Source organism: Peromyscus maniculatus, chromosome 6 (genome assembly GCF_049852395.1).
Source record: "Peromyscus maniculatus bairdii isolate BWxNUB_F1_BW_parent chromosome 6, HU_Pman_BW_mat_3.1, whole genome shotgun sequence".
Taxonomy (NCBI): Eukaryota; Metazoa; Chordata; class Mammalia; order Rodentia; family Cricetidae; genus Peromyscus; species Peromyscus maniculatus.
In genome coordinates, this window is record NC_134857.1 from 86564179 (window position 1) to 86580310 (window position 16132).

Here is a 16132-nt window from a genome sequence, read left to right on the forward strand (position 1 = left end):
TAACTATATTAAGAGGTTCTGGAAAAATCTAATAATACCATAAGAATAGCATATAATTCTGACTTTGAACAGAATCATAAGGGCTTTGAGCCACTTTACTTAAATTTCTAGACTATATAATGTGCCTTTCCTGATTTGTTTCCATCAGTAGAGAATGTAGGGGCTCCAGAAATTGGTGTTCCCCTACAATGTGAGGAAAGATCCAATTAGTTCTCTTTACAAAGTGAAATCTCTTGCTTTTGGGATATTTGTTGCTAATCTCTCCCAAAAACCTACTGCAAGGTCTTTGCCAGTGTTAATTTTCTGTCCATAATGAGGACATTTCAGTCACAGTAAAAGGTAGTATAATTTCTTCTGGGTCTATTCCTGCTAATTGTTGAACTTTTAATTTTACTTTCAGGAACAATTTAGAAACCCTTTCTACATAGGTCTTCAATTTTTTTTTATTCTGATTGTGTGATAATAATATCCATTCTAAGATATTATCTTCTCTCTGAATTAGAATTCCAGTAGGATAATGTGTAGAAGGTAAAATAACCAGAATACAATCAATCTGTGGACCCAAATGATCCACATATGCATTCTGCAGTTTTTTTTCTACCAAAACCAATTCTCTATTATCCTCTGCTGATAATTTTCTTGGAATATTTACATCCTTATCACCTTGTAAGTTTTGAAAGAAATAATTTAGTTCTTGAGTTGTCAATCTAATTGTGGGCCATAGCCAATTAATATCTCCCAGCAATTTTTGAAAATCCTTAAGAGCTCATAATTGTTCTCTCCTGATTTCTACTTTCTGTGGCTGAATTTTGTAAGCATATCTTATACCCTAGGTAATTAATATTATCTCCTCTTTGTATTTTTTCAGGAGCAATTTGTAATCCCCAACAAGGCAAAATTTTCTTTACTTTTTCAAACATTTTTCCCTAATGTATCTGCATCTGAATAAGCTAGTAAGATATCCATATAATGGTAAATTATATAGTGAGGAAACTGATTATAAATTATTTCCAATTGCTGTTATACAAATATTGACACAAAGTAGGGGTGTTTTACATTCTTTGTGGAAGAGCTTTCCACTGATATCTTTTAAGAGGTGGGAAATTATAGTAGGCACTGTGAAGCCAAATTTTTCTCTATCCTGTTCTTGAAATGATATAGTAAAAAAAATCAGTCTTTTAACTCAATCATTATAATAGACCATTCTATAAGTAATAGAGAAGGCAAGGGAATACCAGACTAATGGAGCCTATGGGCTGAATCACCTTATTAATAGCTCTTAGATCTGTTATAATTCTCCATTTTCCAGATTTCTTTTTAATGTCAAATATAGTACAATTCCAAGGATTGGTAAATTCTACAATATGTTAAGTACTTAGCTGCTCCTGTACCAGCTGTTCTAATGCCTGCAGTTTTTCTGTTGTCAAAGGCCATTTTTCCACCCAGACAGGGTTCAGTTAACCATTTTAAAGGTAGGGCTATTGGTACCTTTGAAAGATCATCAGCTGTTGTGCTGTTTATGTATAACCTGAATGGTCAGTGACTGTTCTTTATAATGCCTTTGAATATTTTTCTCAGCAACATACATTAGTTTATGGATTGTTTCTGAGATTGGAGGAATGTTAATCTGGGTATTCCATTGTTGTAACAAATCACATCCCCTTAAATTCATTGCTATATTAACCACATATAACCACTGTTTGTCCTTTCAGCCCTATAGATTTGACCCATCTTGCACTTTGTTTTACCTGAGATAAAGTTTCAATTTCTAAAAGCTGAACATTTACCTCCTGAAGACACCAATTTAGATGCTAAGATTTTGGTGCAATTATTGTTATATCTGTCCCTATGTCTACCAAATCCCCAATTTCAATCCCACTTATACATATTTTTAACTTTGGTCTTTGATCATTTATAGAATTTGTCAAAATATTTGCTTTATGGTTTCTCCTGAAAATTTTGTTTCATCTTCTAAATCTGTTCTGTTATTTAGAGAAGTATGGTTTTTCCATAATAGGCATTAAGCCTTTTAATCAGTCTGTGGAGGAGTTTCCCCATTGCTGATAGGCAATGATTGAACCAAATTTAATACAGGGGCCTCAGGCACCCAGTGGTGTTTCCCAATGGCAAAGGGTTACATTACCTGTCCCAAGTTGATCTGCACTGGTTATCCAATATTGGCCTTTGTTGTGAGATTCAGTATCAGTTGTATTTCCAGTCTATCATCTATAGGCCCTGATCTTGCATTTAAAGACCTAATCATCCCTTTATATTCTGAATTAGCATTTTTTTTAGTTTTTATTCACAAATAGTATTTATTAGTCAATGTCTCCTATTTTCCATTATCTTTAAAATAAAATGTTTTCAATTAGAAAAAAACAATATTTTCTTGTTTTAATATTTCAGGTAATCTTATTTCAGCATCAATGAGACAGCTCTGTTAGAAATGTCTGTGTTGTACAAGGCTGTGACCTCATCTGGTTCGCTATATGAATATGGACAAAAGTAGACCCCACAAAGTTGTCTTCTATTCTTCACACTTCTGTCGTGGCCTAAGAACCCATAGTCACATATCACACACACACACACACACACACACACACACACACACACACACACACACACCAGATTTTTAAAGTAAATGTCACTGTTATTATATTATCTGGTACCTCTGATTCTAGGGACCAAGAGTATTATTTTGTCACCAGTTTCAGAGTCAGGGCATGTTTCCTTGGTTCATTTCTCTGGCTCAGGTCCAAAATTTAACATAAGTTGTATTTCTTTCCCTGGTTCTGGGCCCTAGGGACAGGATTCTATTATCCTGTTTTGTGGTTGATTAGTTTCACAAGTCAGTTGGCCAGGGGCAGAGATGGCACTGATTTGAGCCAAAGTGTGTTTTTTTTTAAACTGGCCTTTCTGTGTCATTTTTCCCTAATTGTGGGCCCCAGGGTTACTCTGGGTTTCTTTACCCAGCCCCCTTTCCCTACACTTTTGACAAAGCAACAATCAATGAAAGTACATTATCTACCCTTAGACCAAGCTTCTTGCTAACTGTGCTTATACCTTAAATTAACCTATTTCTATTAATCTATAAGTGGCCATATGGCTTGTGACTTACCATTATCTTAATATGTTACTTCTCACAGGGGCTGATAGTGCCTCTCTGCCTCAGCCTCCACTTCCCAGAATTCTCTTGGCTTGTTCCGCCTATACTTCCTGCTGGGCTATTGGCGAATCAGCATTTTATTTACACAGAGTGATATTCACAGCAGAGATAAATTACACACTAAAAGATTTACGGTTATATGGTTGCTCTGTGTTGTGAGTAGGTATTAACACATTGATTATATTCATAGGGTTACTCTCCAGTGTGTGTTCTTTAATATACTTGAAGATGACTGGGCTGTGAAATGGCTTTACCAAACTGTTTACATTCATAGGGTTTTTCTGAATCATGTTTTCTTTCATGAAATTGAAGACCATTGTGATGACAAAGTCTTTAATACATTGATTACAGTTGTATGGTTTCACTCCAGTATGTGTTCTTTTATGCCTTTGAAGATGAGAGTGATGAGCAAAGGCTTTACCACACTGATTACATTCATAGGGTTTTTTCTCCAGTATGTGTTCTTTTATGTCCATGAAGATGACTGGGCTGTGCAAAGGCTTTACCACATTGATTACATTCATAGGGTTTTTCTCCAGTATGTGTTCTTTCATGTCTTTGAAGATGAGAGTGATAAGCAAAGGCTTTACCACACTGATTACATTCATAGGGTTTTTCTCCAGTATGTGTTCTTTTATGTCCATGAAGAGAACTGATCTGTGCAAAAGCTTTACCACATTGATTACATTCATAGGGTTTCTCTCCAGTATGTGTTCTTTTATGTACTTGAAGCTGACTGGGCCACGCAAAGTCTTTTCCGCACTGAATACATGCATAACGTTTCTCTCCAGTATGTGTTCTTTTATGTGCTTGAAGATGACTGGGCCATGCAAAGGCTTTACCGCACTGAACACATTCATAGGATTTCTTTCCAGTATGTGATCTTTCATGTACTTGAAGATCACTTTGCCATGCAAAGGCTTTACCACACTGATTACATTCATAGGGTTTCTCTCCAGTATGTGTTCTTTCATGCAATTGAAGGGCACTGTTATGAGCAAAGGCTTTACCACACTGATTACATTCATAAGGTTTTTCTCCAGTGTGTGTTCTTTTATGTCCTTGATGATGACTGTGCTGTGCAAAGGCTTTACCCCACTGATTATATTCATAGGGTTTCTCCCCTGTTTGTGTTCTTCTATTCAATTGAAGAACTTTCCAATACGCAAAGGTTTTGCCACATTGATTACATCTATAAGGTTTTTTAACCATGTGTGTTGTTCCATGCCTTTGAAGATGATTGTGTTGTGCAAAGGTTTTACTACATTGATTATATTCATAGGATTTCTCTTCAGTTTGTGCTTTTTCATGCCTTTGAGCATGACTATGACATACAAAGGCTTAACCACACCCCATATATTCACAGGATTTCTCTGTGGTATGAGGTCTTTCATGCCTTCCATGTTTTTGAGACCATTGACAATGTTCTTCAACTTCAAGATCTTCCCAATTGTAACCTATAGCTGTGAGGTTCATATAGGTCTCCACCATCACATCTTTGTAGAGATTCCTCTGTGAAGGATCCATCAATGCCCATTCTTCCTGAGTGATGTCGACATGCACATCATTATAGGTCACTGCATTCACAGCATGGTTTTCCAGCTCTCCCATGTTCCCTGTTCAGCTCCCTGCAGCAGAACTCACAGCACAGCACACGAATCCACCAGCACCAGCTTCTCTTCAAGCCGAGCCTCCTGAATTAGCATTTTTAAAAGCCAAAGTTTCAATTAATATTCTTCTGACTTCTAGTTCTGATATCATTCTATTTACAGCTGAAGTCCATCTTTGTAAAAAAAAATCAGTAAAGTCTTCTTTTGGGCCTTATATAATTTTGGTAAATGGCTTGACCCTTTTTCCTGATTCTTCATTTTTTTTTCATTTTTCTTTATTAAGAAATTTTCTACTCACTCTACATACCATCCACAGATTCCACCTCCTCCCTCCTCCCTCCTCCCACCCCTAGCTCTTTCTCCCAAGCCACCCCACATCCCCACATCCCCCAAATCAAGATCTCCCATGGGGAGTCAGCAAAGCCCAGCACACTTAGCCTAGGCAGGTCCAAGCTCCTTCCAACTGCACCAAGGCTGTGCAAGGTGTCACACCACAGGCACCAGATTCTCAGAAGCTTGCCCATGCACCAGGGATGGATGCTAATACCCCTTCCTGGGTGCCCCCCAAACAGTTCAAGCCAGACAACCATCTTCTGTATCCAGAGGGCCTAGTCCAGTCCCATGGGGGCTCCACAGCCACCAGTCCACAGTTCATGGCCTTCTACTAGTGTGGCTGGTTATCTCTGCATGTCCTCCCACCATGATCTTGACATCCCTTGCTTGCAGAATCCCTCCTCTCTCTCATCAATTTGATTTCTGGAGCTTAGCCTGGTGCCTGGCCGTGGCTTTCTGCATCTGCCTCAATCAGTCACTGGACAAAGGCTCTATGATGACAGGTTATTCGCTAGACCTGTCACCAGAGTAGACCAGTCCAGGCATCCTCTGGACCACTGCCATCAGTACAAGGTGGGGTCATCCTTGTGGGTTCCTGAGAGCCTCCCCAACACCCTGCCTCTTCCTATTCCCATGATGTCCTCATCTATCATGGTATTTTCCTCCCTGCCCTCCTACTCTGTCCCTGTTCCAGCTTGACCCTCCCATTTCCCTATATTCTCATCCCTCACTCCTTGGCTTCTGCCACCCCACAAACCCAGTCCACTCATGTAGATCTCATCCACTTCTCCTTCACAGGGTCATCCATGTGTCTCACCTAGGGTCTTTTCCTGTTAGCTAGTCTCTTTGGAGCTGTGGGTTGTAGTCTGGCCATCATTTCCCTCACATCTAGTATCCACTTATGAGTGAGTACATACTATGTTTGTCCTTCTGAGTCTGGGTTACCTCACCCAAGATGATATTTTCTAGTTCCATCCATTTGCCTGCAAATTTCATGATATCATTATTTTTTACTGCTGAGTAGTACTCCATTGTGTATATGTGCCCCATTTTCTTTATCCATTCTTCATTTGAGGAACATCTAGGTTGTTTCTAGGTTCTTGCTATTATGAATAATGCTATTATGAACATAGTTGAGCATGTGTCCGTGTGGTAAGATTGAGCATATTGGGTATATGCCCAAGAGTGGTATAGCTGGGTCTTGAGGAAGACTTATTCCCAATTTTCTGAGAAACCACCATACTGATTTCCAGAGTGGCTGTAGAAGTTTGCATTCCCACCAACAGTGGAGGAGTGTTCCCCTTGCTCCACATCCTCTCCAACATAAACTGTCTTTAGTGTTTTTGATCCTAGCCATTCTGACAGGTGTAAGATGTTATCTCACAGTTGTTTTGATTTGCATTTCCCTGATGACTAAGGATGTTGAGCAATTCCGTAAATGCCTTTTGGCCATTTGAGATTCTTCTGTTGAGAATTCTCTGTTAAGCTCTGTAGCCCATTTTTTAATTGGATTGTTCAGTATTTAGAAATCTAGCTTTTTGAGTTCTTTATATATTTTAGAGATCAGCCCTCTGTCAGATGTGGGGTTGGAGAAAATCTTTTCCTATTCTGCAGGCTGTCATTTTGTCTTATTGACCATGTCCTTTGCTGTACAAAAGCTTCTCAGTTTCAGGAGGTCCCATTTATTAATTGTTGCTCTCTGTCTACTACTGGTGTTATATTCAGGAAGTGATCTCCTGTTCCAATGCATTCCAGACTACTTCCTGCTTTCTCTTCTATCAAGTTCAGAGTAACTGGATTTATGTTGAGGTCTTTGATCCACTTGGACTTGAGTTTTGTGCATGGCGACAGATATGGATCTATTTGCAATCTTATGCATGTTGACATCCAGCTATGCCAGCACCATTTGTTTAAGATGCTTTCTTCTTTTCTATGGTACAGGTTTGGCTTCTTTGTTGAAAATCATATGTTCATAGGTGTGCAGATTAATGTCAGTGTCTTCACTTCGATTCCATTTGTCCATGTGTTGGCTTTTATGCCAGTACCAAGTTGTTTTTATTACTATAGCTCTATAGTTGAGCTTGACTTCAGGGATCATGATGCCTCCTGAGGTTGCTTTATTATACAGGATTCTTTTAGCTATCCTAGGTTTTTTGTTTTTCCATATAAAGTTAAGTATTGTTCTTTCCAAGTCTGTGAAGAATTGTATTGGGATTTTGATGGGGATTGCATTGAATCTGTAGATTGCTTTTGGTAAGATTGCCATTTTTACTATGTTAATTCTACCTATCCATGAGCATGGGAGATCTTTCCATTTTCTGATAGCATCTTTGATTTCTTTCTTCAGAGACTTAAAGTTTTTATTGTACAGGTCTTTCACTTGCTTAGTTAGAGTTACCTCAAGGCATTTTATAATTATTTGTGGTTATTGTAAAGGGTGATGTTTCTGTGATCTCTTTCTCAGCCCATTTATCATTTGTATATATGAGGGCTACTGATTTTTTTGAGTTAATCTTATATTCTGCCACCTTACTGAAGGAGCTTATCAGCTGTAGGAGTTCCCTTGTAGAATTTCTGATTCTTCAATCTTGTCCAAAGCATTCAAAGCTGCTGTATGGCATATGGCAAAGATATGATTACTATATATCTTTCCACATCAGTATAATGTCCCTTACTGAGGATTTGATCTTGGGAAATCTCATAACCTCTAACCCTACCTTGCTGTTTGAGTCCCTAGCTTCATCTCTCCACAAGTTCCACCACTGTAACTGAGGACTAGCTTCCAATACTGCTGTAACTAAATCTTTCTTGTCTTGTGGAATAATTCTACTCTGAGTGGCCCACGATTTTAACATCTGCTTCACAAAAGTGAATGCATACCATCAGAAACTATTATTTCTTTCAATCTCTTCAAATCTAACTTTTCTATTGGACCCATTAACTTCTGAATAGCCTTTGGATGTTTATCATTTGGTGGTCATTCTTTTTTTTTTTTTTTTTTGGTTTTTCGAGACAGGGTTTCTCTGTGTAGCTTTGCGCCTTTCCTGGAACTCACTTGGTAGCCCAGGTTGGACTTGAACTCACAGAGATCCACCTGGCTCTGCCTCCCGAGTGCTGGGATTAAAGGCGTGCGCCACCACCGCCCGGCTTGGTGGTCATTCTTAAATGGTAACTAGATAAATTAATCTTGGAATGCTTCTCTTCAGTTTCATAATGTAATAATGTGGTAACTTCTGTTCTAAACTTCTCTGTCTCTATGTGAATATTTTTCTTAGTTCAATTTGTCTGTTTTTCTAAGGATTTTATCTAATCAGTCATTTTTTTTTTGTATTTGGCACTGATATCAACCAGCTTTTTAAGGGATAAAACAAGAATTACCAAACTGATAATGATTACAATTGACATTATGTAAATCCCAGCTAAGTTAATTATCTGTTCATTTAATTATTCCATTATCTATCCATCCCACAGAGACTTAACTCCCTCCATTGTAATATTCCTTCCCATTTTTAACATGAGAAAGAAAACCTTTCTTTCTTTTTTCTTTTTTTTTTAAAATAATTCTGCCCCCTTAAGAATTCCCAGTTGTCTCACAGGCCTGCTGACAATGACAGTGAAGTGTGTGGCTGCCTGCTGCTGCACAGTTGGACAGAGACACAGTTGGTGCACAGTCTGTTTGGGGGCAGCTGTAGCTGCTCACGTGTGAGCTGAGAGTGTGTGGAGGTTGCAAAACAACAGAAGCCCAAGTGGGTGTGGAGGTGGCAAACCTAATGTGGCAGCAGCCCAAAGAGGGGGTCCATGGGAAGCCTGCATCCCACAGTGAGAATGAGCCAAGGAGCCAGCCATTTGAAAAGTGGACACAGGGGAACATGCAGAAGAAGCATTTGTAGTGGGACCTGCCTGATGTTAGAGCTGGCTGGTCATGGGCAGCTAACTCCAGCATTTGGAGCCCAGGCACCTGTAGAGTTTGGGACCTGTGGAGTTTGTGCCACAGCTGGAGGCAGTTGTAGAGAGGCTGCAACAGGAAAATCCCAGACTCTCTCAGAGGGTTTGGGGCAAGAGAAGAGAAGCCAGCCAATTCTGATGGCTGCAGTGACTGAGAAGCCAGGGGTAAGCAGCTATCTTGTGATTTTGTGACCCATGTGAAGCATTTATTATTGTTATTATTATTATTAAAATTATAATTATTACTTATCAATAAAAAATAAGGGGTCAGTTATTGGAGTAAGAACCTGAATGATGAGAGAAGCAATGGAGAAGCCACCACTGACCTTCTCTCTTTCCTGATCTTCAATCCAAAAGGGCTCCACTCCTCTCTCAGCCCCACTCTACTAGTTACTGTTTCCTATCTGTCCTCAGTCCTTCAAGGCCACCATGGTTAATTTTGGTCAGCTAGTGGCTAGTTCTACCCTCTACTAAAAGGAAACTTTATTGTCATAATGTAATCAAAATATCACACAACAACAACAACAAAACACATAGGAAAGGAGCAGACAGGAAATGTAGGACACCATAAACAAAAACAAACCTTCAAATTATAGGCATAAATGATGGTGAAGAATCCCAAGTCAATAAACAGTAGTTTCATGAAGATCATAGAAGAAAACATCGCCAAACTAGGAAAGACACAGCTAAACAGATATAAGAAGCCTGTAGAACACAAAATGCACAAGACCAGAAAAGAAAAATCCCCAAGACATATCTATTATATAATCAAAATACTAAATATATATAACAAAGAAAGTGTGTTGAAAACTGCAAGAGAAAAAAAAGCACCACTCACATATAAAGAAAAACCCATCAGAATAACAGCTGATTTTTTAGTTGAAACTTTAAAATACAGAAGAGCATGAATTAATGCATTCCAAGTCCTGAAAGATGATGGCCAGCCTAGACTAACATCCTCAGTAAAACTATCTGCAAAATTGAAAGAGTAAGAAAAGCTTGCCATATTATAAACAACCTAAAAATTAATATCTGTAACCTCTGACCTATAGTCTGTCCTGCCTATGGGAGGTGCTAGGATTGGTGACTAGCTCAGGTGTCAACAGAGAGGTGTGCTGTGAATATCATTCTATATAAATAAAACACTGATGGCCAGTGACCAGGCAGGAAGTAGGTGGCCAGGCAGGAAGTAGGTGGGATAAGAAGAGAGGAGAATTCTGGGAAGCGGAAGGCTGAGGAGAGAGACACTGCAGCCACCGCCAGGACAAGCAGCATGTAAAGACTCTGGTAAGCCACCAGCCACGTGGCAAGGTATAGATTTATAAAAATGGGTTAATTTAAGATAAAAGAACAGTTAGCAAGAAGCCTGCCACGGCCATACAGTTTATAAGTGATATAAGCATCTGAGTGATTATTTTATAAGTGGATTGTGGGACTGTGGGGCTTGGGGAACCTGGAGAGAAGCCCTCCAGCAACAGAGGTGTCATCCAGCAACCAATGGAAATAGAAGCAGACCTACAGCCAATCATTAGGTGGAGCTTGGTGACATCTAAAGAAGAGGGAGACAAAGGTTTTTAGGAGCTAAATGGGTCAAGGACACCACAAGAAAACTCACAGAATCAACTAACATGGCTCATGGAGACTCACAAAGACTGAACCAACAACCAGGAAGCCATATTTTGCATTGAAGAGAGGATTGAGCATAGAAGAGAGATTATGGAAAGAAATACAAGACCATAATTATTAAGACACAGAATACCACTGAGAGCACAAACAATACCATCACAAATCAACAACATTAAGGCCAAGAATTGTGAAGTGGTACTTCACAAAACTGAAAAGCTTCTGTACAAATAAAGAAATAATCAGTCTGCTGAAGAGGAAGCCTATAGATTAGGAGAGAATCTTTTCTGTCTACACATTTGACAGAGAATTAATATTTACAATATATAAAGAACTAAAAAAAAAGGAATCAATAAAACAACTGACCTATTTAAAAACTGGGCCTGAGGCCTGAGAAAGAATTCTAAAGTTTGGCTAAGAAATATCTCAAAAAAGGTTCTATCCATGTGCATTGTTGCTTTATTTATAATAACTTGCAAATGAAAACAATCTAAATGCCCTTAAACTGATGCATGGATAATGAAAATTTGGTACATACACACCATGTAATACTATTCAGCTGCTAAAAGAAAATGATATCATGAACTTTGAAGGTAATGGATGTAACTAGGAAGGATCTTATTGTGTGAGGTAACACAGACCAAGAAAGACAAACATTGTATATTCTCTTCCACTGGAGGCTCCTAGCTCCAAATCCTCAGATGTATATGAATATCCTAGGTAACAGCAAAAACTAGGAAGGTAAAAAAGGATCACTGTTGGGATCACAGTGTCAGGGAGAAACAGAAGGGTATCGTAGGGTACAATGACATGATCAGAGAAATGGGGAAAATGGGGTCTCTAGTTAGTGGGGGGATAGAGATAAATACAGAATAAGCCTGATAAAATAATGGTAAGGATGCCTGAACAAGTCATAATCAATCATCCTATTAACTAATTGCCTAAAAACTATAATAAACACATCTGTGGATAAACATATGCATGTATGTATAGATATAAATGTACATATATTTATGAAAATTTCTGAAGTGAGCTGACAATTCTTCCTCTAAGACCTAAAGACCATCTAATAAAACCCCAACATCAAATATGAGAAGTGGTCCTTTGAGTTGTTGGTTACAGTTGTCCAAGAGACTCCCCAAATTTTATATACTATTACTATTGCCCTTGGTTGCTCCCCAGAGGTGTAAGATAAGTCCCTATTGCTGAAGACATTGTACAGTTCATACACAGGGCCCAGAGACTTCTGACCTGGAACTTACCTAAATGTCTCCTCTCAGAGGATCAGCTTGCATAGTACCAGAAGGTGCCAGCCACACTTCCAAATGGGGAAACAATCAGCAGTCCTACCCAGCTATGACACCTATGAACCACAACAATGACCAGCACTGTAAGATAACCTTAAGAGTGTATTAGTGTCATGCATATCTTGGTAGGAACCAACAGCTCTCTAATTTACCTTAAGATTCACCCAAAATGTGGGAAACCGTGCTTGATACTAGACACCTAGACAATTATCTATTCCTAGTGAATTAATGGAACTTGAAGGAGAAACCACAAACACCACTTTACTGATCAGGATAATTCCTAACTGCATGCTAAATATTTGTCCTTATACCCACAGATAAGTGTAGTTCTCACCCACTATCAAGGAAAATTTCTTTGCAATATTAGGAGCCAAGTATAGAAATCTACAGCCAATTAAAGTGTAGGGTTGTGAAGTCCAGACTCAATGGATATATCCATCAAAGAATTCCTGAACCTGAGGCTCAGGGAACATTTTGAAAGAGTTGGGTGGAAAGACTGTAGGAGCCAGAAGACTGTGTCTTCTGCTAATGTCAGAAATTACACCCACAGTCTCACTAACATGATTGCCAAAACATGATCTGAACTAGGACAACAGCAATAGACATGCCAAAGTGGAAGTGGAAAGCCTGTGCTACCTCAATACTACACAAAGAACTCAGACAACCAAGGCATGCTAAAAGTAGGAGGAATAGTTTTTTCCAGGGAAGAGCACACCAAGTGATTATCTAATACCAAATGGTCAGCACTGAAAACATACATATAATAGCATTATATAGACTAAGCAGGTTATAGTTTGGAATGTATATGTTTTACATATACATATATGCCATGCATTGATTAATAAAAAAGTGTGCATTTCAAAGAGAGCAAGAAAGGTTATATAGGAGGATTTGAGCCGGGCGGTGGTGGCGCACGCCTTTAATCCCAGCACTCAGGATTTACATATACATATATGCCATGCATTGATTAATAAAAAAGTGTGCATTTCAAAGAGAGCAAGAAAGGTTATATAGGAGGATTTGAGCCGGGCGGTGGTGGCGCACGCCTTTAATCCCAGCACTCAGGAGGCAGAGGCAGGCGGATCTTTGTGAGTTCGAGGCCAGCCTGGGCTACCAAGTGAGTTCCAGGAAAGGTGCAAAGCTACACAGAGAAACCCTGTCTCGAAAAACCAAAAAAAAAAAAAAAAAAGGAGGATTTGAAGGACAGAAAGTGGAGGTAGAAATGATGTAATAATATTATCTCAAAGTAAAAGAAAAATTCTATTTTGAGATTCAATCTCACCACAGTTACCATGGCTATCATATAGAAAACAAAGGACAAAGAATGCTGAATAGGATGTGTGGAAATAGGAACCATTATATACTGTTGGTAGAAGGAATGTAAATTGGTACAGACACAATGGAACTCAACATGTGGGTTTCAGAAAAAGGTAAAAACAGAGCTGTGATATAACCCAGCCCCACCACTGGACATATACCCCAAAGAGTCATTCCTACTGCAGAGACATGACCACTTTCATTATTGTTCTATTTGAAATAGGTTGGAAATGAAATGTGCTTAGATGTCCACCAACTGATGAATGGAAAATAAAAATGTGCATATAAAGGAATATGTGTAGGGAAACGAATGAAACTGCGAAATATACCAGTTAACCTAAGCCCAGAAAGATGAATGCCACATATTTTTTTCTCATACACAGATTAGCTTTGGATCTTTAGATTTGTGCATTTAACTTGAAATGTCTATAGAGGCCAGAAAGCTATGAAGGGCCTCTTGGGATTGGGAAGAGTCCTTACAAGGAGGTGGAACACATATAATAGACCACATTTGTTATGGAAGTAGATAAAGAAATTCTCTAAGTGGAAAGGTTTAAACTAGCATGATATGGGACATGAACATGAGAAAATAATGTGTGTGTGTGTGTGTGTGTGTGTGTGTGTGTGTGATGAATTGAGAGAGGAGCACTAAATAAAGTTTAGGATGTATGAAAAACCACATGGAAATATATGATGTATTTAAAACCACATGGAAATATATTACTCTGTAATCTAATAAACATAAAATTTTTGAGGAGTTTTAACTGAAGTATCTTGTGTATGTGGATGATATTCCTAGAAGCCATAGGTTAAATAAACAAAAATTCCAGTGCTGGGCATGGGATATCTCCATATGGTTGTTAATCAGGAAGGCCATGGTAGTCCCCCAAACAATTCAGGCTGTTGCCATTGCTCTTGGATAGTTAGAACTTATTGCTGAAGAAACTAGGTAGTTAGATCCTATTGCCAACGAAACTACACACTTTTATGTAGGGCACAGAGAAATTAAGTTGGAACTCAACTGGAAGCTTCCATCTTTCATATTGTTGGAAGGTGCTTTGTAGGCTTCTAGTGAAGGAGAGTCAATCATTTTACAAGGCAGTAGATAATGTGTACTATAATGCTAATTTGTCAGGCAAGATAGTCTTATTGCTACAGTACTGAAGTGACTGTTATGGGGGTACCAAAAAGCTTTGTGGTTGGATTTAAGGCCTGTTCACCAGGAGGGAATTTATGACTGGTGCTTCAAATCCACTCAAGAGCTTGGAGAACCTATTTATATTGTTTTACAAAATGAAAATGGTGTTAAACTGCCTTCTAAATATTTACAAATATAAATTAGTATATAAATTATTATATAAATATTAAATTAACATATAAACACAATATATTAATATATTATATAATATGTAATATAATATAATATATATTAATATATACAAATATAAATATAAGTTAGTCTCAGGAATAGTGAATACAACATTTTGGCTAAAGTTGAAATTGACTAGAAGGAATTATCAAAATTAACTTTCAGTCTTTAAATTCTTAAGCCAAATTACCTTATAATTATAACTTGAAGTCACTCATAAGAATAGATATGGACAGAATGTTTAGAAAGGGTTCCCCAAAGAGGAAAAGTTCTTTAGGCACTTACTGTACCTGTTAAACGTGGAAGTTCCATAAAAAAGGTTTTTACAAACAGCTAATAATTTCCAAAGGTTTTTATAGTATTTATTTTGCAGTAAGAACATGCTTTCATACCAGGTACGAAATGTCCACAAAATGAAACTTAACTTAGTATATGAACAGGTGTTTGTCCACACTGGGAACAGCCAAAAAAGCTTTTAAGCCTAAAGGTCATGTCTAATGGTCTAACATGGCCCTTATAAAGAGATATGGTGTTAATTAGTCCTCACAGGGCAGGAAAGATTATGGCATTAGTGAGATAAATAAGCAGCCAAATCTGCTAAGGAGATCTGCAAATTTAATGATTAGTCATGTACACCTCTTGGTTAAACGCTGTCTATTTAGAAGCCCTTGTGATAAGTAGGCCCTCAGATGGTATAAAAAGCCATTTGAAGCCTGTTGGAGCAGTACTAAAGGCACCATGGCCAAGCTCATTCTTGTTACAGGTGAGTCTGTAGCCTTGCCTCATGTCCTTTTTCCCCCTCAGGATCTCACAACCATGAAACTGTCATTGCATTATACCTCTATACCTTTCCTTTCTTTCTTCTTGATGCAAAATTTCTTCCCTCATACAATCAGTCTTTCTCTGGTTGTCAAAGCTCATGCCATGGCATGGCCCTAAAAGCAAGTTTCACTGTTTTTTAATTCTCGGCTTACTCTTCCCTGTCCTGTCCAGTCATTCATTTTTCCCCACTAATATTTCTGCACCATCTGCCTTCAGTTGATATTATGTTTAATTCTTTGGGTCCTGGAACTAGCTCCTTTAGAGATAAAACAATAGGAATCCACATAGAGCCATGCAATTTGTCTTTGCTCTGCCTTTTGCAGGATTATTTCTTATCTATCCCTTATAGTACTGCTTAGGGGATGATGACATGTGTCTCTCTGAGACATTTTATCAAAGTGGCTGATGAAGTAGTTGTTTAGAGCCAATTCTCACCCAAAACTTGATAGCTGCTCTAAATTTGTGATTTTGAAATTTTGTTATTCTTTAAAACCTTTTCAAAGTGACACTGAAGCCCAATATATATATAAAGCAGTGGCCCAGTTCTCTTGACAGTGATTCAAGCTTGTGGTCTCAGTACTCAAGTGGCACAGGCAGAAGGTTCTCCAGGCTAGACTGGGCTATAGAGTAAAATAACACC

At 38.4% G+C, this 16132-nt stretch overlaps 1 protein-coding gene across 1 annotated transcript; it reads right to left on the bottom strand.

The window, feature by feature from the left end:
* Positions 1–2980: 2980 nt before the first annotated feature.
* Positions 2981–4824, bottom strand: LOC143273949 (uncharacterized). The gene is made up of 3 exons (XM_076574774.1): positions 4624–4824; positions 4393–4562; positions 2981–3804 (listed from the first exon to the last, which is right to left on the bottom strand). Exons 1-3 carry the CDS (start codon positions 4775–4777, stop codon positions 3280–3282), a joined length of 849 nt encoding a protein of 282 aa, XP_076430889.1. The 5' UTR covers positions 4778–4824; the 3' UTR covers positions 2981–3279.
* Between the last annotated feature and the right edge of the window lie 11308 nt (positions 4825–16132).